This window comes from Osmerus eperlanus, chromosome 14 (assembly GCF_963692335.1).
Source record: "Osmerus eperlanus chromosome 14, fOsmEpe2.1, whole genome shotgun sequence".
NCBI classification, from domain to species: Eukaryota; Metazoa; Chordata; class Actinopteri; order Osmeriformes; family Osmeridae; genus Osmerus; species Osmerus eperlanus.
Window position 1 is genome coordinate 4810879 of NC_085031.1, and position 18955 is coordinate 4829833.

Here is an 18955-nt window from a genome sequence, read left to right on the forward strand (position 1 = left end):
GCTTCCGAATATCCATAAGTTAAAGCCGGAGCAAGAACAATCCTTGCTGAGTTTTGTTGGTGGCCATGATGTTGTGGCCCCCCTCCCCACGGGGTTCGGGAAAAGACGCAAGCCACTTTTTGTCACAAAAACTGAATTTCAGCCTAAACCGTGCAACGGAACGTAAATAAAAATACAAGCAACTCAATCGCTACCAAGACAAAACTTTTGACACTGACGTTGTCTATGTAGTCCAAATATTGACGGATCCTTAGGGGTAGGGTTGCCACCTTCAATACAGAAAAATAAGTGTACGCGGGGGTATCGCCAAGAGACCCGCCCTTCTCTGACTCTGATTGGCCGTGAACCAAAAAAAAAAACGATCAAACCAACAATGGCAGCGAGTATTACCCAATCAGGGGCAGAATAGGACGAGTCTTCACAGAATTCGGGTGGGATGATTTGAATGGGATGCTGCATTGGAGACAACTCAGAAAATACGGGACAAAACCCGTCCCGTATTGATTCAAAACGGGACGCGCTATTTTATTGTCAAATACGGGACGATTACGTATTTTAAGGGACGGGTGGCAACCCTACCTGTGGGACACAGTCATCATGGTCAAAATGTGCACAAAATGTGCAACACAAATCATTACATGTCGTAAATAAGCAAATTATTATTTTGCTGCTAGAAAATTAACACATATAGGCTACATTTACACTAGCTTGGCCATGCTCCGACTAAAGGTCTGTGACGTCACTGCAAGTAATTGGTTGATGCTGCCTGAGAGGGTCAGGGGGATGACTGTATCAAACCGCTTGTGCTCCTTTACATCTAACTACTCTGTCCCAGATAAACACCACATTTTATTTCATGAAGAAATTGTTCATAAAGCGACAACTCACCCAACTGTATAAAATAAGACATTGGTTCTACCTAGTGGACAAATAGCGACACTGCAAGCTGTAGAAAAAGAAATATTTTTATTGGGTATGCAAGTGTTTAAACCAACAGGTCCAAACCCAGTTTAAAAAGTATTTATTGAACAACTGAACATTGTACATAAAAATGCAAGGGAAAGACAAATGTATAATGGCACCTGTAATAGTCTGACATGGAGAGTTGTGAGATATTTGGCAAATGTTTTCCAAGAAGGAAATAGAGTACACAGGCACCAGAGAATGGCTCCTCAGAGTAATGTGTAAAACTGTGAGGTATTCTTAAATCATTTGAACGTTTTAAACTGATTTACAAAAACAGAACTTTCACATATTGACATAAGTTTCTTTAAAAACACTAGTTATAGCCGGTACAGTACATGTTTGATTATCATAGAGAGAAAAAATAATCTGAGAAGGACAAAACAAAAATTAAAAAAATAAACGACAATAAACATTGCAATAAATTTGTTCTCTGGAGCCCCAAATTTACACATAAAATACAAATCTATAAACTCCAAGACCAGTTGGGCAAACTGATACATAAAGTTATCAGAGAAAAGATCTTTCATTGCTTTGACAAAGAGAGCCTTGCTCATTCGGCAACCACGGTAAAACAACATTTAAATAACATTAAATTAGCAAGAGCGGATCCACTGTATACAACACGGCTTGTATAATTATACACATTTGTGTTCAATATTAACGAAAGGCTTTTCCTATTTAATCATCCCTATCTGTAAAATATTACCTACATTGGTGGGATTTGTACAGATTAACTGATAATGCCATGTTTAAAAAATGAAAACATCAAACCCTGTCTTTTTATGAATGGATACACAATTAATAATCAAAAATGTTCTTCAATATTTCTCCAATATTCCTTTCAAATAAAACATTTTCTTCTCAGAGTGTTGATGTCAAGTTGGTTTGGTTTTGTGGCAGAAGTTTAACTGAATGTTAAGGACAAGTTCATCCAGTTATCTATTCAGTTATTTGATCTTTTATCACATCTATCTATGTAGGGTGCATTACAGATGCTGAACTTTGGTGACATGGATGTGTGTGTTTGTTTGCTTTGGCAGAGTGGTGTGACCTGTTGTAAGAGCACCAGGTTACCGTAGCACCTCAGACTAGGTGGATAGCACCGCTTCAGTCCTGCTTTGTTATACTTCTGACTCCCGTTCTCACTTGACTATTAAGAACATGAACAACTTAGACCAGCACCATGTTTTTGTGGGACGGGGAGGAGACCAAGCAGAGGTGTGATCTTCTCCTTCCATACCTTCTCCTATTGAGCTAGAAGGGATAGGATATGATCCTATGGGGCCTAGCTAGAGGGATAGGATTCTATGGGCCCTAGCTAGAAGGGATGTGATCCTATGGGGCCTAGCTAGAGGGGATGTGATCCTGGGGGCTATGAGTATCTATCTATCTTTGGCAAGAGCAAGAACTCTAGTTCTGGGTATGAACTGGCATATGGCACTGGTATAGGACCAGTTGACCCTCCCAGAGTTCTAACCTTTACCATGCATAGGGAAATGACCAAACTGACTTTAAATCAGTTCCTTGGCTGACCTCGCCAGACAGAGAGAAGGGGTCCTGCACCTTTGGGAAACATGTAAAGTTTTCTTATAGGGATTCTGTTTTTGTGCTTTCTGCTAATTTGACATTACCAAAGAAAAGGTGCAGGGTCTCCCTGTCCAGATTCACACAGGCAAGATAGAGTGAGAGAGAGAGGGGGGGGGGTGGGGGGGGGGGGAGATAGGACGAGCACCTCTGGCACAAATGAATAAACAGCACCCCTGAATGGACATTATCCGACAACGTCTGGAATATAATATAAAACTATCTTTATATTTTCTATTGCACTTGAAGATTATTTCTTTACATGAAGTTATACATGTTTAAACGTTAAAGAATAAGAATACATATATATGTACATTTAATTGCTCCCAATTACTTGAATTATTGTCTCGAACAGAATGTTGTTCCTTTGTAATTAAAAGTACACACTGTATAATAATTTACTATAAGTTTCTCGGTAGAGGGAGGGGAGTTGGCAGTATTGACTTGGCCTGACTCTCCCTCGACCTGGCATTGTTCCAGAGAGGGAATGTGTGTGGGGCTTCAAGCGTGGTCTCCGAGCACACATCCACAGCCTGCTTGGGGGGTCAACCCTTCCCTGAACAGCTGGAAGGATGCATTGCCTTTGTTTTGAGGAACTGCTAGTTCGAGAACTCCACTCCTCTTCCTTCTCTGTTCATCTTCTTCCACCTCATCCATGCCCCCTGTTCCCTCACCTCCTCCCTCTGTTACATCAGTCTAATGAGAGAAGGGGGTAGCAGTGTGGGGTGAGGTGGTGATGTGTGGGGGAGGCGGGTGTCCCTTCTGGACCATGCTTTGTCAGGGTGGGAGAGAGTGGGAGGGGGGGTGTCTGAGAGGTCAGGGTCCGTCCCTGCTCACACACACACACATACACACACTTACACAAACACGCACACACACTGGGCTGCCTTACAGGAAGCACACAGGTCCGACCTCCAGGTGGTAGTGAGATCCGGGCGTGGTCAGGGGCAGGTTGTAGATGTTCACCACAGGGAGAAGCTGGGGGTCCTGGGAACGCAACAGGAAATGGGTCTGGTGCCAACGGCCATCCTTCATCTGAAATACACACACATACATACAAAATAGTCAGTAGAGCATTTCTCTGGGAATTGTAGTTTCCAAAGAGATGAGAGAAGGAGAAACTGGAACATTGTGTAGAACATCTAGTTTAGAACATCTAGAGTGGAACAGGCAGTCCATACCCAGCAAGAGTCTTCGAGAACGTAGGGCTCTAGATCTCCCCCCACCTCGATCATCTCCCCGCTCCAGGCCCTAAAACGCACGGCCTCCTGGGAAGGTGGCAGGTCAGGGGAGGTCCTCCAGATGGAAATGTTCAGGCAGTGGATGGTCACGTGCTGCACTGCCTCGGAGCTCAGCAGGTGCAGGAAGTTCATCTGGACACGCCCCACACTCATCTCCAACTGCCAAGCCAATCAGAACCGGTGGTCAGTTTGGTGAGGTCTTCAGAGTAATGTTTCTACAAAGTTCTAGAAGTATTTTTGCAATGATATTGGGTTAATGTGAGTCGTTTCAAGAATTCTGGACACGTAGGAAGCATTGTAGTCCAAGATGAACCCTCAGAGAACATTGTTGAGTAGAACAAATATTTGATGTTACGGTGTTATGTTTATTTGGAAGGATGCTTCTCAGGGTTCCTAACTGTGTTTCTGGGCTGATTCAGTACCTTGGAGACAGTGATGGGTCTTAGACAGGTCTGCCCTCCTCCTGTGAAGTTGCAGGACACCTCTATTGTGTCTGAGGAGCAGCCAAGGTTTGGGTCGACCCAATAAGTGCCTGAGAAGAAAAGAACTACGATCAATGCTGGGTCTCTCTCTCTCTCTCTCTCTCTCTCTCTCTCTCTCTCTCTCTCTCTCTCTCTCTCTCTCTCTCTCTCTCTCTCTCTCTCTCTCTCTCTCTCGCTATGTCTCTCTCTCTCTCTATGTCTCTCTCGCTCTCTCTCTCTCTCTCTATGTCTCTCTCTATCTCTTTCTCTCTCTTACAAACATGTTCCCTCTCTCTCTCTCTCTTACTCTTACAAACATGTTCTCTCTCTCTCTCAATTCAATTCAATTCAGCTTTATTAGCAAGACAGTCATTTCAACCGTATTGCCAAAGCAAGACGCACAATAACAGACAACCATACATCAACAACAATATTCAAAAACAACATAAGGAATAACAGTCTGTATCGTCCGGAACATGTGGTAACAACAAAGTGTCAAGAGTGTACTCTCTCTCTCTCTCTCTCTCTCTCTCTCTCTCTCTCTCTCTCTCTCTCTCTCTCTCTCTCTCTCTCTCTCTCTCTCTCTCTCTCTCTCTCTCTCTCTCTCTCTCTCTCTCTCTCTCTCTCTCACCATCGTTCATCCTCTGTTCACAGCTGTGGAGGTCCCTGCAGATGCGTGCGGGGTTGTCACGGGTGCCCAGTGGGTTCTTCAGGCTCTGGACCAGGCTGCTGAGGTAGTGGAGGGTCTTGAAGATCTCTGTGCCCTGATCCAACATGGGTAGGTCCATCAGCGGCTTGCTCTGCAGATGGAGGGGCAGATGTGAAAGGAGGGAGGGAGAAGATAGAGTAAGCAGGTTTGGAGAGAGGCAGATGAAGAGCGCCAAAGATAAAGAGGGATGTGGAGCGAAAAAAGGAAAGAGAAAGGAAAAACAGAAAGAGATGAATTGACTGACTGACACACAATATTCATGAGTAAATTCTAGATCATGATTAACACACTGATAACACGGTTGTGACTGTCTGTGCAGCTCTGACTGACCTCGGTCCTGAGTGGAGAGTGAGAGTCCACAAACACTTGCAGCCCCTCGTCTCTCTGAAACACACACACTCATGGTTACACCTGGCCTGATCCAGTGATGTCTTAGATACGGATGTTTGATGGCATGAACAGACTTACGAATGAGAGAGGGATACCGGGAGGACCCTGGAGAGAGCGAAAACAAACACGTAACTTAAACACACACCTGAAGTAAGGGATTTTCTCAAATCAACACAACAGTGTACATGGACAGAACAACAGACAGTAGAGAACTTACTGGGGGTCCTGGAGGTCCGCGAGGCCCAGGAGGACCCTATGAGACAAAACAAACGTCTCTATCATGTTATCTTCCAGCTACACTATGATTGAACACCTGTTTTCAGAACAAAGGGAGCATCTTGTCATTGTGTAATTGAACAATACACCAGACCGCACACATACCCTGGGGCCTTGTATCCCCTGTTCAGAGAAGACAAAGAAGACAAAGAAATTCATGTCAGGTTCATCGTATGGATATGGTAGATGCTTCTTCCATAGCTCATGTGAGGCTGGTTCTGCAGGTCTGAAACACTCACCATCTCTCCACGGCTGCCCTTGTCTCCTTTAGGTCCCTGAGGAAAGGCATGTTTACCGTTAGACAGGAATCAGGAATGAAGATGGGATGAGAGGAGGAGAGAGACATGCATTGTAGCAGAACAGGAACAGTAGGTCAACTACTCACTGTGCTGCCACCAGGTCCTATAATGCCCATGGGACCAGTCACTCCACTTCTGCCCTGTAGAAGAGAAGAGAAGACTTTATTCACCATCACATGGGGACATCCATCCACAGAGGGAGGGATAGACAGAGGGGACGGGGGAGAGAAAGATAGGGAGATGGAAGTCAAGAGGGCGTGATTGTGAGAAGGTGAGAGATATTAGTAGTCATATTGGAGTGATCTGTGCTTTCGTTCTTCTTACCACGGTCCCCTGTGGTCCTTTAGGTCCCTGTATGCCCTTGGGCCCAAAGTCCCCTGGAGGCCCCTGCCAACAACACAGACATGTACATCGTTATCTCCTTCACACCCAACACGCCTCCTTCACACACAACACGCTTACTTCAGACAGCGTCACGTGTTGACACTGCAACTCCATATATTATAAATCATACACAGCACCCACCCCCCCCCACTCCCTTAAACAGCTGTGTTTGGTCCTGTGAAGAGGGTTTACTGCAGTGTGAGGGGCAGAGCCAGGGGTGTTTATGAGATGGGGTCTCGGAAAGGCTACAAATCTTCTCCTGCTTTAGCTCTCCCCCAGGGAAGACAGCTACTACTGTAGAATAGCTATGACAAAACCTCGCCCTCCACACCCTCTCTCTCTCTCTCTCTCTCTCTCTCTCTCTCTCTCTCTCTCTCTCTCTCTCTCTCTCTCTCTCTCTCTCTCTCTCTCTCTCTCTCTCTCTCTCTCTCTGCTTCTCACTCCATAATTCTCCACTCTCTCTCTTCCTCTCCCTCCTCACCCCCTCGCTCTCTTTCTTCCTAATCCTCTTTGCTCTCTTTCTCTTCCTCCAACTCCCCCTCACCCCTCCTCACCCTCTCCTCCTCCCCTTCTCACATCTCTACTTCACCTTCACCCAACTTGAGGATGGGGTTGCTGGGTCATTCGTTTTTGTGGTGATGTTTACGGTGAAGTCTTTATGACAAACCTGCAGTTTCAAGTCGAGGGTTGTCTACCTACCTTTGGACCGAACACTCCCAAAATTCCTGGGAATCCTGACTCCCCAGGATCACCCTGGAGCAGAGATGACAGACCGTTACTCAAGCATCCACCTACTACTACCAGCCACACACAGAACAACGAGAAGGATGCTGAAGGGGACTGAACAGTCCTCACAATTACACAACTGAACCGGAGCCTTTGGGCTGAGCTGTGGTTCCATCCCAACCTACCGGCTGTCCTTTGGGCCCCTGGTCCCCCTGTGGTCCGGGGAGGCCCATCCCTCCTCTGAACCCCCTCTTCCCTGGGGAGCCGGTCTGGCCCGGGAGCCCCCGTTCTCCCTTGGGTCCGAACGTTCCCTGCTCACCCGGCAACCCTGGCCCGCCCAACTTGCCGCGGGCACCGGCGTTGCCAGGTACACCAAACTCCCCGTCGTCCCCTTGCTCGCCCTGCGGTGGAGAGACGGAGAGCGGACCGCTCACGTTACGATGTTGGAGTATCGCACATTCACCCTCACCACTGGGAATACCACATCATCCTGTCTCACCGGCACGCCCATGCTCCCGTCCTTCCCCGGAGCTCCGTCCGACCCCGGGGCGCCCTCCTGCCCCTCTCTGCCCACCACGCCCCTCGGACCAGGCAGGCCCATCACACCCTGGGGAGGAGGAGAAGGAAGAAGGGATGAGATGCAGTCGGAACCACTGAGAACCGAATGAGATGGAGCGCGAGGGAGCGAGAAGGACTCAGACAGGACAGGGCATGCCTCCTTCCTTACCAGAGTTCCTCGGGTCCCCTTCTGTCCTCTCTGACCCTGCTTGCCCTTCTGACCCTGGAGTGAACGAGGTGGAGGGAAAGAGGGCGGCGGGGCGAGAGAGAGGAAGAGAGAAGTGGGGAAGGTCAGAGGGAGGAAGAGAGAAAGACGGAAGGAAAGAGAGAGGGAAGGGAGAGAGAGGGGGGAAGAGAGAGAAAAGAAAAGGAGTGAGAGAGAGAGGGAGCGAGACAGGCAGGAAAGAGCAAGAAAAAGGAGACAGGAAAAAGGAGAGAAGTGGTTGAGAGGGTTGCAATAGTAAAACAATAACAATTCTAACTCAGACTTCAAAGCACACAGTGAAGGTGACAGCCACAGTCGACTAGGGTTCCACAGAGCCCTGTCAATATTTGTGCCGTGACAAATGCACCCATGTGTTTGTGGGTAGCGAAGGTCTCCATCCTGAGTGGATTAGATTGCATTTGGGCTCGCGGGGGGGAAGGGGGGGGGATCAATGCAGAGTGTTGACAGGAAGAACAATGAGACAGACTGGAGGTTTGGACTGACTCTGATCTAAAGCAGAGCAAGAGAAATGGACTGAACATCAACACTGTCACACTTCGCCAGAAGGAGGTTAGAGGATGCACACACACGCATACACATTCAGTACGTGCACACACGCACATGCACACACCCTGAACACACACATTCATCCGAGCCATGCTATTTTGACACCCTTACTAGATCTCCTTTGGCTCCTTTGGGGCCTTGCTGTCCGCGAGGTCCAGCGTGACCCTGCAACATCAGATTAGAGAGCAGAGATGAGCAGAGCGACCACACAGGCCAGCCATGTTCACACTGATCCAGGTGCAGCGTCTGAAAACATGAGTGGAAACCATCACTCACGGGCAGGCCGGTGGCGCCATGCTTGCCTCTGTCTCCATCCACACCTGGCTGACCCTGTGGAGAGGTCAAAGTTCAGCACCGACAGTCTTTCATTTAACCTGGTATTTATTTAACTTATTTGTGAATGTCTTTATTCCTTTATATCCTTTCCAAGAGGGAGAGCCCTGTCTACATGATTAAAAGAGCATAACTGGAAGATAAAAGTACAAAAGAAATACCAATTTGGCCTTTATAACAATTAAAATATTCATTAATCAGTATGAATCTAATCTAAGTCTGGATCTAAGTCCAACGATAATGGGTGAATGGCACTTTGGGCCGACTTACTATGTATCCTGGGTCCCCCGACTCGCCCCTCTCCCCCCTGTTGCCTGGTGGACCCTGGAATACACAGATTTATGATCAGGAGACACACACCGTGAACGCCCCACTCATAGTAAATTCAAAGGGAAAGTAACAGGAGGACAGTGAGAAGAGGATAGAGAGATAGGGAGGGAGTGAGAGTAGAGGAACGTACGATGTCACCCTGAGGACCAGGAGGCCCCTCCACCTTCCCATCATCCCCTTGCTCACCCTAAAGGGAAAGAGAGAGACGGATATATGTTATCATTATTAGCATATGGCCGATGATGGCACATGCGAATGTTTGTTTCTTTTGTTTCTTCCACGATTGATTGAGATCAGTTGTTCCGTTACAGATGGTATAGACACAGTTGGACAACACCACCACTCGCTGACAGCGTGCTGAGCTGGGGCGATAAAACATCATCTGAACCAGAGTGGTGTCTGCACTGTGGCTAGCATGCGCAGGGTCCTAACTGCATCCACATGGTCAAAATGAAGAAACACCTCCTCGCAGGAGACAGGAGGAACCAGCCAGCGTATAAGAACCAGATGCCTGCTTCTCCTTCTTCTTCTCGCGTCCTCGCCTTCTCCTACTCTTTTGTTCTCTTCTCTGTCTCTCTAGCTCTCTTTTTTTTTTCCTCTCTCCTTGGGTGTAAACCGGGAAGCATGCAGTGCTGATTCTGCGGTTCAGTGACTAGTGCCAAGCTAGCCTGGTATGGCTGTAGAGACGCTAGCTACATCTGAAGCAGGTTTTAGCGGATGTCAACAGCACTCAGACCCCTGTGTCGTTTCAGGGTTCAGAAACAGTTCGGGCAGACAGAGAGGTCACTGAGGTCGCACAAAAAGTCTGCTGGTCTTGTTGGGCGTTCGAACTCAATGGGACCGACAGGGCAGGGACAGGAAGGACGTAATTTGACGTGAGGAGATGAGGGTTAGCTGTGCTGAGGAGCAGACGCTCTCACCTGTCCAATCCCATTAGCTGAGCTCAGGGACTAAAGAAGGAAGGTGTCATATCTCAAGCAGGTAAAAGGAGGCCTGAGGAATATAGCCTGTTGATGGAGCTGGGGGATATGGATGTGCGGGGGTGGGGGGTGGAAGGGAGGGGGTTAGACATCAAGTGAGGGAGGTGTACCTTTTCACCTTTTGGTCCTGGACGCCCTATTGGGCCCTGGGGTCCCTGGTGACCCTGCATAGACACACACACACAATGGACCCTGTGACAAACTCTGCATACATAGGACAGATCAAAAGTAATATATTATTCAAACAACGGGTGAACTTACCTCATAACCAGCCAGACCTAGCTCCCCTTGTTGACCCATTCTACCTGGGGCCCCCTGAGAAGAGAAGACAACAGGACATGACTGAGCCAGTCTTTCCCAAATCTTCCATAAACTCATCACACTCACAGGCCCAAGAGTATAGCCAACTCAGTGTTGCTCTACATTTTCATTGAAACCTAGGCTTGGTTCATGAAGGCTGTTTTGTTATATGTTTGTATATTGTAGAATGGTCTACTTTACCACAGGTCCAATGGTTCCTCTTGAGCCCTTTGGCCCAACAAATCCAGTTGGTCCCGTCTTCCCGACTGTTCCAGTCTCCCCCAGGTGACCCTGGTGACCTTTGGCTCCCTGGACACACAGGCATCATGGGAAAGATAGAACACGCTCACAGACTGAACTGACTGACAGGATAGGTTAACAGCTCGTTTGTGTTAGCAACCAACGAAGAGACAGGTTTCAACAGTGATGTTTTTTGTTGGAACGCCAGTGTTATGAGGGGGTTTTGAGGGAGTGTTTGAAAATACCTTTGGTCCCAGCTTGCCTCGCTCACCAATCTGGCCAGATTTGCCTTCCTGACCCTGGAGAGGAGACAGGCAGAAAGTTGCTTTTCTGTGTTCTGTTTCTACTCAAAGCGATTTGACACTTTTAGTTCCTCATTCAAGAGAATGGACAAGACTGGCTGTGTTGCAGGTTGGGTAGTTGGGTGTGTTAGGCTTAGGTTTAGATTGGGTGTGTTGCCAGGTTGGGTGGTTGGGGAGGGGGTTGAGTGTGTTGCCAGGTTGGGTATGTTGCCAGGTTAGGTGGTTGGGTATGTTGCCAGATTGGGTTGCCAGGCTGGCCACTCACTCGAACGCCGGTGAGTCCAGGATCTCCAGGAGGACCTTCTTTTCCCTTCAGTCCAGTTTCTCCTTTCTCTCCTTTGTCTCCCTCCTGCCCCATGTCACCCTTCTCACCCTAGAACACATAAATATACACCACACACACACACACACACACCACACACACAGACGCACAAGGAACAGTTTTGTTTCAAGAACCGGTGCAAGAACAACAACAACATCTCTCTAGCTATCAACCACATCTATCTAACCAGAGTACAGTCTATTTGAACTGCTGCTGTAGATTTGAGATGAACAAGATGTGTAAAGAACCTTACGTGTGAGAAGCTAACTGGCCACAAGGGGAAAATCTTTGGATTAAAAGAGTGAGTCGGCGATTCAGTTAGGCTTTACCTTGGTTCCATCAGGACCAGAAAGCCCAGCTTCTCCCTCCAGCCCTGGTTCTCCCTACACACACACACACACACACACACACACACACACACACACGCACACACACACACACACACACACACACATACATACATACAAACGCACAAACACAGTAGGCCTTATAGGAAGAGTTTCCATTATAAAATACAGTAGTAAAATACAGTAGTCTGAACTGATAAGACTGCAGCAGCAATGAGAGTTCAGATGTTCAGTACATCAGTAATACTGACCCGTTGTCCTACTAGTCCCTGTTCTCCTATGTTCCCAGCGGCTCCAAGAGCTCCCTGACACACACACACACAGATAGTATATTATCCATAAATTGGCAGCACACATGTTTTCACTGACAGACCACATGTTTAACAAAGTGTCCATTTAAAGATGGAGGACAATCAGTGACAGGAGGACAAATGATGGTACAACAGTGGCTGGGTGATCTGGCAGGCAGGCTGGGTGATTAGAGGCTACATGCTTTACAGTTATGGGCTTGTGGTTGGTATGGTTTATGGCTAGGGGCCTGTCGTCTTCACAGGGACCCCAGTCTGCTTCACAGGCCTCCTGGGGCGGTTAACCAGGGGCTTCAGGATAGGCTTGGGAGGTGGGAGTGGGGGCAACGAGACTCCACACACTGAGGGGTTTTATAATGGAGAAGCAGGGAGCAGTGTTAGTGTTCTGCGTATGGGTGTGGGTGTATGCGAGTGCGTGTTTGCACGCACTGTGTGGGTCTAGGGCCTTACAAGAGTTCCAGTAAGAGAGTTCTGCTTGAAAACACCAGGAGAGAGAGAGAGTGCGTTTGAGAGCCTACCTTCTCTCCGGGCTCGCCTAGCAATCCGGACTCTCCAACCTTGCCCGGAGGACCCTGGTAGATGAGGAGAAAGAGGAGGTGGGAGGAGAAGGATGGCAGACGTGGAAGAGGAGGAGTAGGAGGAGATGTTGGAAGAGGAGGAGCAGGAAGAGATGGTGGAAGAGGAGGAGCAGGAGGACAAGATGGAAGAGGAGGAGCAGAAGGAGATGGTGGAAGAGGAGGAGCAGGAATGGTGGAAGAGGAGGAGCAGGAGGAGAAGATGGAAGAGGAGGAAGAGGAGGAGAAGGTGGAAGAGGAGGAGCAGGAGGATAAGATGGAAGAGGAGGAGCAGGAGGAGAAGATGGAAGAGGAGGAACAGGAGGAGAAGGTGGAAGAGGAGGAGCAGGAGGAGAAGATGGAAGAGGAGGAGCAGGAGGAGAAGATGGAAGAGGAGGAGCAGGAGGAGAAGGTGGAAGAGGAGGAGCAGGAGGAGAAGGTGGAAGAGGAGGAACAGGAGGAGAAGATGGAAGAGGAGGAGCAGGAGGAGAAGGTGGAAGAGGAGGAGCAGGAGGAGAAGGTGGAAGAGGAGGAGCAGGAGGAGATGGAAGAGGAGGAGCAGGAGGAGAAGATGGAAGAGGAGGAGCAGGAGGAGAAGATGGAAGAGGAGGAGCAGGAGGAGAAGGTGGAAGAGGAGGAGCAGGAGGAGAAGATGGAAGAGGAGGAGCAGGAGGAGAAGGTGGAAGAGGAGGAGCAGGAGGAGAAGGTGGAAGAGGAGGAGCAGGAGGAGAAGATGGAAGAGGAGGAGCAGGAGGAGAAGGTGGAAGAGAAGGAGCAGGAGGAGAAGGTGGAAGAGGAGGAGCAGGAGCAGAAGATGGAAGAGGAGGAGCAGGAGCAGAAGATGGAAGAGGAGGAGCAGGAGGAGAAGATGGAAGAGGAGGAGCAGGAGCAGAAGATGGAAGAGGAGGAGCAGGAGGAGAAGGTGGAAGAGAAGGAACATGAGGCGGAGGGAGGAGGCAGAAGAAAAAAGGAAGATGGGGAGGAGTGGAGAGGGAGTGGAGAGAGGAAAGGGAAAGGATGACAGAGAAGAGGGGAAAGACAGAGTAAAGGCAGAAGAAGAAGGGAGAGAGAAAGCAGAGGCAGAAGTGGAGCAGAGCACAGAAAGAAGAGTGTTACTCAAGGTTTGGCTCTCCTCGCCTCTGTTTCCGTTCATTTGTTTAATTGAGAAGATCCTTCGAATCGGATATCATGAAGGATTCAGTTGTGAGGTGAACAGCTGTCTGCTCGGCAGTAAATCAGTTAGCTCCATGAACACACACAGAGACAAGAACTCACCTTCAGACCAATCTCTCCTAGTGGTCCCACTGTCCCTGGTGGCCCTGGGGGTCCCTGTTGGACACACGCACACACACACACACACACATACACACATGTACAGAGTTACGACCACGCCAGTGAAACATGAGCCAGCAACACGTCCCACATCACTGTCAGGACGCCATGTGTGTCTCAGCTAACTGTAAACCTGCCAGATCAGTCCCATTCACCATCTGTACTCCTTGCCTCCTTGTCCCTCACTCTCTCTCTCCCAACTTGTCCCTCACTCTCTCTCTCCCAACTTGTCCCTCACTCTCTCTCTCCCAACTTGTCCCTCACTCTCTCTCTCCCAACTTGTCCCTCACTCTCTCTCTCCCTCCTTGTCCCTCACTCTCTCTCTCCCAACTTGTCCCTCACTCTCTCTCTCCCTCCTTGTCCCTCACTCTCTCTCTCCCAACTTGTCCCTCACTCTCTCTCTCCCTCCTTGTCCCTCCATTGAACAAAATGGAAGACAAAACATATTCTCTCCTTCTGGGATTCTCAGGAGTCACCTCTCTGGACTCAAGGTTACGCTAGGGTGAGGATGTCCTTAAACTCTGTATGACCTGTGTTGATATGGGGCCAGCTTCCTGTTTGACCTGTATTGGTAAAGGGACAGCATCATGTTTGACCGTATTGATACAGGGCCAGCTTCCTGTATGACCTGCATTGAAACGGGGCCAGCTTCCTGTATGACCTGCATTGAAACGGGGCCAGCTTCCTGTATGACCTGCATTGAAACGGGGCCAGCTTCCAGTATGACCTGCATTGAAACGGGGCCAGCTTCCAGTATGACCTGCATTGAAACGGGGCCAGCTTCCTGAATGGTGTGTATTGATAGGGGCCAACTCTATATGGCTCTGTGACTCCACTAAGGTCAATGTCAGTACCTGAGAACAATGGGCTCTGTCACTGAGAACAGCTGCAGGCCTGAGCAGGAGGGATGGGAGGAAGAGAAAGAGAGAGCAAGAAAGGTAAGAGAAAGAGACTCACTGGTTCGCCCACTATTCCCTTGTCTCCTGGAGGTCCAGAAGGTCCTTGGATACCCTGCAGACAGAAGGTCGGAGAGGTTCAGAAAACACACACATTACATTTAGTCATTTAGCAGACGCTCTTATCCAGAGCGACTTACAGTAAGTACAGGGACATTCTCCCCGAGGCAAGTAGGGTGAAGTGCCTTGCCCAAGGACACAACGTCATTTTGGCACGGCCGGGAATCGAACTGGCAACCTTCAGATTACTAGCCCGACTCCCTCACCGCTCAACCACCTGATGCCCCGCACACACACACACACAGAGATGTAAATAGGCACACGGAAAGAGAGTAAGCTGAGCGACAGGAAAAGGACCTAAAGAAAAACAGTCAACATTAACAATGCCTTCATCTTGTGTGACACTCGAATGTAATAACATCCTCGCCACTATAAACACACACATCATTTAGGCAGCAACACGTTAACACAATAACTTCCATAACACAGTAACACACACAGAGAGACACACAGCTCAGACTACTACTTGGACTGGATTAGGCAGAACGTGCTGTCGTATGATATGCACCTGCTATAAAAGGCATAAGCGTGGTGTGTTAGTGTTATCTGAGATGTGAGGAGGAGAGGAGAGGAGAGGAGAGGAGGGGAAGGGAAGGGAAGGGAGGGGAGGGCAGAGGAGGGGAGGGGAGGGGAGGGGAGGGGAGGGGAGGGGAGGGGAGGGGAGAGGAGGGGAATGGGGAATGGAGTTGAGGGGAGAGGAGAGGAGAGGGGAGGGGAGGGGAGGGGAGGGTAGAGGAGAGGAGAGGAGGGGAGGGGAGGGGAGGGGAGAGAATGAAAGACTTACAAGGAACCCTGGAGGCCCAGCTTCTCCCGACTCTCCAATCTTCCCCTGTGAAGAGAACGTAAACATGTGGAGCTTCAACCGCATCATAACAGAGCCGGATCTCTGCTCACACCAATAGTGTTTCTAAACACACGCAGTGAAAGGACACAAGCCATCTGGGACCAACACAAGGCACACTGCAGTACCATGAACAAGGAAAATTACTAGCTGTACTTTGTTGGAGACAAAGTACAGCTAGTAATTTACTATAGGAGTCGGATTGATAGAGAGTGATACAGAGAGAGAGAGAGAGAGAGAGAGAGAGAGAGAGAGAGAGAGAGAGAGAGAGAGAGAGAGAGAGAGAGAGAGAGAGAGAGAGAGAGAGAGAGATTTACCTGCTCTCCCGGGAATCCCATTTTTCCTGGAGGACCATCAAGACCCTGTGGAGAGAGGGATGAGAGAAAGGAATGAGAGAGAAGGATGGAAGAGGAGAGCACGAGCAGAACGCACACAGACGGACAGACACAATCACGTTCCTCTCAGTGATTGGACTCCCACAGTGCCTGACCCATGAGATGACCTACAGTGATATGAACTTTGAACCCAGGCAGGCCTCTTACCTTCTTGCCCTCTAACCCTGTGTCGCCTGTTGGACCGTCTGGGCCTCTTGCACCCTGAAACACAAACATCTGTCACTCTCCAGTAGAGGGCACTGGTGCACAGCCCGAGAGGCACAACACAGTCAGTATTTGCGCTCAGTCAGGCACGGTGGGTCTCTTTCCTCTCTGTGTAGAAGACAAAAGGTACGTGTGTTTGTGTATGAATGCAAGTGTGTGTGTGTGTGTGTGTGTGTACGTGTGTGTAGTCTTCCTTTTAGCTGTGCACTGAACAATTAGCGTGGCCTACTGTAAGAGCTTCTTTATGCGCGTGTTCATAATACTGTGTGTGTGTATGTGTTTGTGTGTGGGGTGCCAGAGATACACATGGTTACAATCTGAAGAGAGGGCTCTAGACCTCCTCCTCTTCACTACACACACACACACACACACACACACACACACACACACACACACACACACACACACACATACACGCATTCGAACATCCACACAAATCCACGACAGTCAGTTTGTTTGGGTTTGTCCGGCTCATCTGTCAAACATAATCGATCAGAGATCCTCTGAGCCAGATTCCCTGAGCACTGAGGAGAGGTGATGAATGAGAGACAGCCCGAGGAGACGACAGACCAGCATCCAACCCCCGGCCCAGTCCGTCTACACTACATCAGAGTACAGTACAGTACAGTGGAATCCATCTGCTAAGCATGTGCACCTATGTGGGAGGCTTCCTTCCACGATGCCAGGGGCTGTTGGCAAGCCACCGGTCCCTGTTGCATCTGACGTCTGTCCACAGACAGATTGGAATCCTGGTGCACGTATGGGCACCTTAACCTTACAGTACCATCACCGCCACCCAGGAAGGATTTGACATCTAACACTGCTAACCTGAAGAACAGATTACAGACCATTGATAGACTGCAATCCCGCGGGCAATTTTAGCAGGAATAAGAGTTTTGAATCACTGGTCTGATGGCAGAACTAGGGTCGCTGTTGGCCAGAATAACAGATAATAGTTTGTTGATAGATGACAGCTCTATGGGAACTGCTAGCCAGAACATCATATTTCTCAGGACAACCATTTATCTGCGTCCTCCCAGCCGGCCCAGACGAACCACACTGAAGACTCATTCTTCTCTCATCTGCATACATTCCCTAGCAGCTAACTATGGGGAATGTATAGCTCTGGAAGTACTATGAGATCTCTGGAGGACTGGGTGAGGGACAGCCTACAGCTGGGATCTACAGCTGCAGGCTGAAGCCCACTCCACACAGAGCTAAGGCCAGTAAGACTGGTCACAGCTTTTGGATGAACAGCCATCGTCACACCCGTCCTGAATCCGGAAGTTGTCCCGATGAGGTGGTGTCGTGCCTCTGACACATCAGCCTGTGTCACACAGTCAGTCTGGCTGTCTGGGGTCAGCTGGATGAGCGTACGCCATCACGACCATGTAGCTTCTTTAGAGTCCGGGTTTCTCCTGTCTAGCTGTCCACCACCCGTCTGGACTGCCCCGCCCCTCTGGACTGCCCCGCCCCTCCGCTGCGCTTCAACTTACATTTACATTTAGTCATTTAGCAGACGCTCTTATCCAGAGCGACTTACAGTAAGTACAGGGACATTCCCCCGAGGCAAGTAGTGTGCCCAAGGACACAACGTCAGTTGGCATGACCGGGAATCGAACTGGCAACCTTCGGATTACTAGCCCGATTCCCTCACCGCTCAGCCAACAGACTCCCAACTTCAACTGCAGCTTGGTCGACATCCTACTTTGTGTTGTACTGTAATCCAGTGGAAACCACTCGGAATCACCAGACACCACTAGCAACCCACAAGAAGTTGAGACGCCTGCATGCTTATCTTTCCCCCCGCGTGGTGGTCTTTATGAACACTAAAATGTATTCAGAGAATTATCAAAGAATTTGGAAGCACCCAACGACACAACACAACCACACAACTCAACGCGGTATGGACGGACCACCGAGAAGGAGAGAAGCCATGATGACATCAGAGAGTTACAATATGGAAGCGATTAGCAGCAGATTTGTGGGTCAGTCAGGAGGAACCATCAGACATAAAACATGGCGGTGATCACTCGTAGAGAGGAAGAGGGAGAGAGAAAGAGAGAGAGATTGAGGAGGAAAGGGGGAGGGGAGGGAGTGGGGAGAGAAAGGGAGGGATGGGGAAAAGAAAGGACAAGGAATGCCTAGAGTGGGGAAGAAAGGAGAGAAAGAAAAGCGAGGGAGAGAAAGATAGAGAGAGAAAGAGAGCGAGAGATAGAGGGGAAGCGAGAGAAAGAAATGTCCCGTGATCTTGGTTCCTCCAGTGCTTCATTAGCTGTGTGAGTTTACCGTGGTGGTGTCCCAGAACTGACACCCTGTTCAGCCACACTTACGGCCTACATACATACACATATACAAAAGGACTGGGCCTTTCCATAAAAGGGCAGCATGAAAGCTTTCTTGAAACCATGAACTTGGAATGAAGTCCAGGATTAAACTCTTATGAGGCAAGCTGCCCCTCACTGACTGGTTGTCGTTTCTGCTGGAGAGCCTAACAGAGGCAGACAGGCCAGCCGACTATAACAGTAGATCAACCCCAGGTAAGAGCATTTATCTGGGGTCGGGGTTAAGGCTGATCTCTGCATTGTCTCAAACTCCTCAAAGAGTCTACACTTGTGCGCGCATGTGTGTGTGTGCTGTCTTTGTGTACGTGTATGTATGTGTGTGTGTGAATGCGTGTGTCTGAAACAGTGTCTAAGGTCTCCTGGCTACAGGTTATCACCCGATCAGAGTGCGGCCATCAGATTTACAGCTGGGGAAACAGCTCGCATTAGCAATGACTGGA

The 18955-nt window shown here is 49.1% G+C and overlaps 1 protein-coding gene across 1 annotated transcript in view; it reads right to left on the reverse strand.

The window, feature by feature from the left end:
- Positions 1-947: 947 nt before the first annotated feature.
- The window catches only part of notch1a (notch receptor 1a), a 145446-nt gene continuing 127438 nt past the window's right edge, over positions 948-18955 (reverse strand). The window contains exons 39-70 of the mRNA XM_062477417.1: positions 16114-16167; positions 15889-15933; positions 15515-15559; positions 14672-14725; positions 13658-13711; positions 12347-12400; positions 11772-11825; positions 11503-11556; positions 11117-11224; positions 10795-10848; positions 10511-10618; positions 10271-10324; positions 10120-10173; positions 9160-9216; positions 8970-9023; positions 8643-8696; positions 8478-8531; positions 7764-7817; positions 7536-7643; positions 7222-7437; positions 7010-7063; positions 6251-6313; positions 6013-6066; positions 5867-5902; positions 5733-5750; positions 5569-5604; positions 5430-5456; positions 5292-5345; positions 4884-5052; positions 4214-4323; positions 3732-3950; positions 948-3585 (exon numbers count right to left, since the gene is read on the reverse strand). Coding sequence (XP_062333401.1) covers positions 3439-3585; positions 3732-3950; positions 4214-4323; positions 4884-5052; positions 5292-5345; positions 5430-5456; positions 5569-5604; positions 5733-5750; positions 5867-5902; positions 6013-6066; positions 6251-6313; positions 7010-7063; positions 7222-7437; positions 7536-7643; positions 7764-7817; positions 8478-8531; positions 8643-8696; positions 8970-9023; positions 9160-9216; positions 10120-10173; positions 10271-10324; positions 10511-10618; positions 10795-10848; positions 11117-11224; positions 11503-11556; positions 11772-11825; positions 12347-12400; positions 13658-13711; positions 14672-14725; positions 15515-15559; positions 15889-15933; positions 16114-16167 — 2376 coding nt within the window. The 3' untranslated portion in view covers positions 948-3438. The remainder of the gene's footprint in view (positions 3586-3731; positions 3951-4213; positions 4324-4883; positions 5053-5291; positions 5346-5429; positions 5457-5568; positions 5605-5732; positions 5751-5866; positions 5903-6012; positions 6067-6250; positions 6314-7009; positions 7064-7221; positions 7438-7535; positions 7644-7763; positions 7818-8477; positions 8532-8642; positions 8697-8969; positions 9024-9159; positions 9217-10119; positions 10174-10270; positions 10325-10510; positions 10619-10794; positions 10849-11116; positions 11225-11502; positions 11557-11771; positions 11826-12346; positions 12401-13657; positions 13712-14671; positions 14726-15514; positions 15560-15888; positions 15934-16113; positions 16168-18955) is intronic.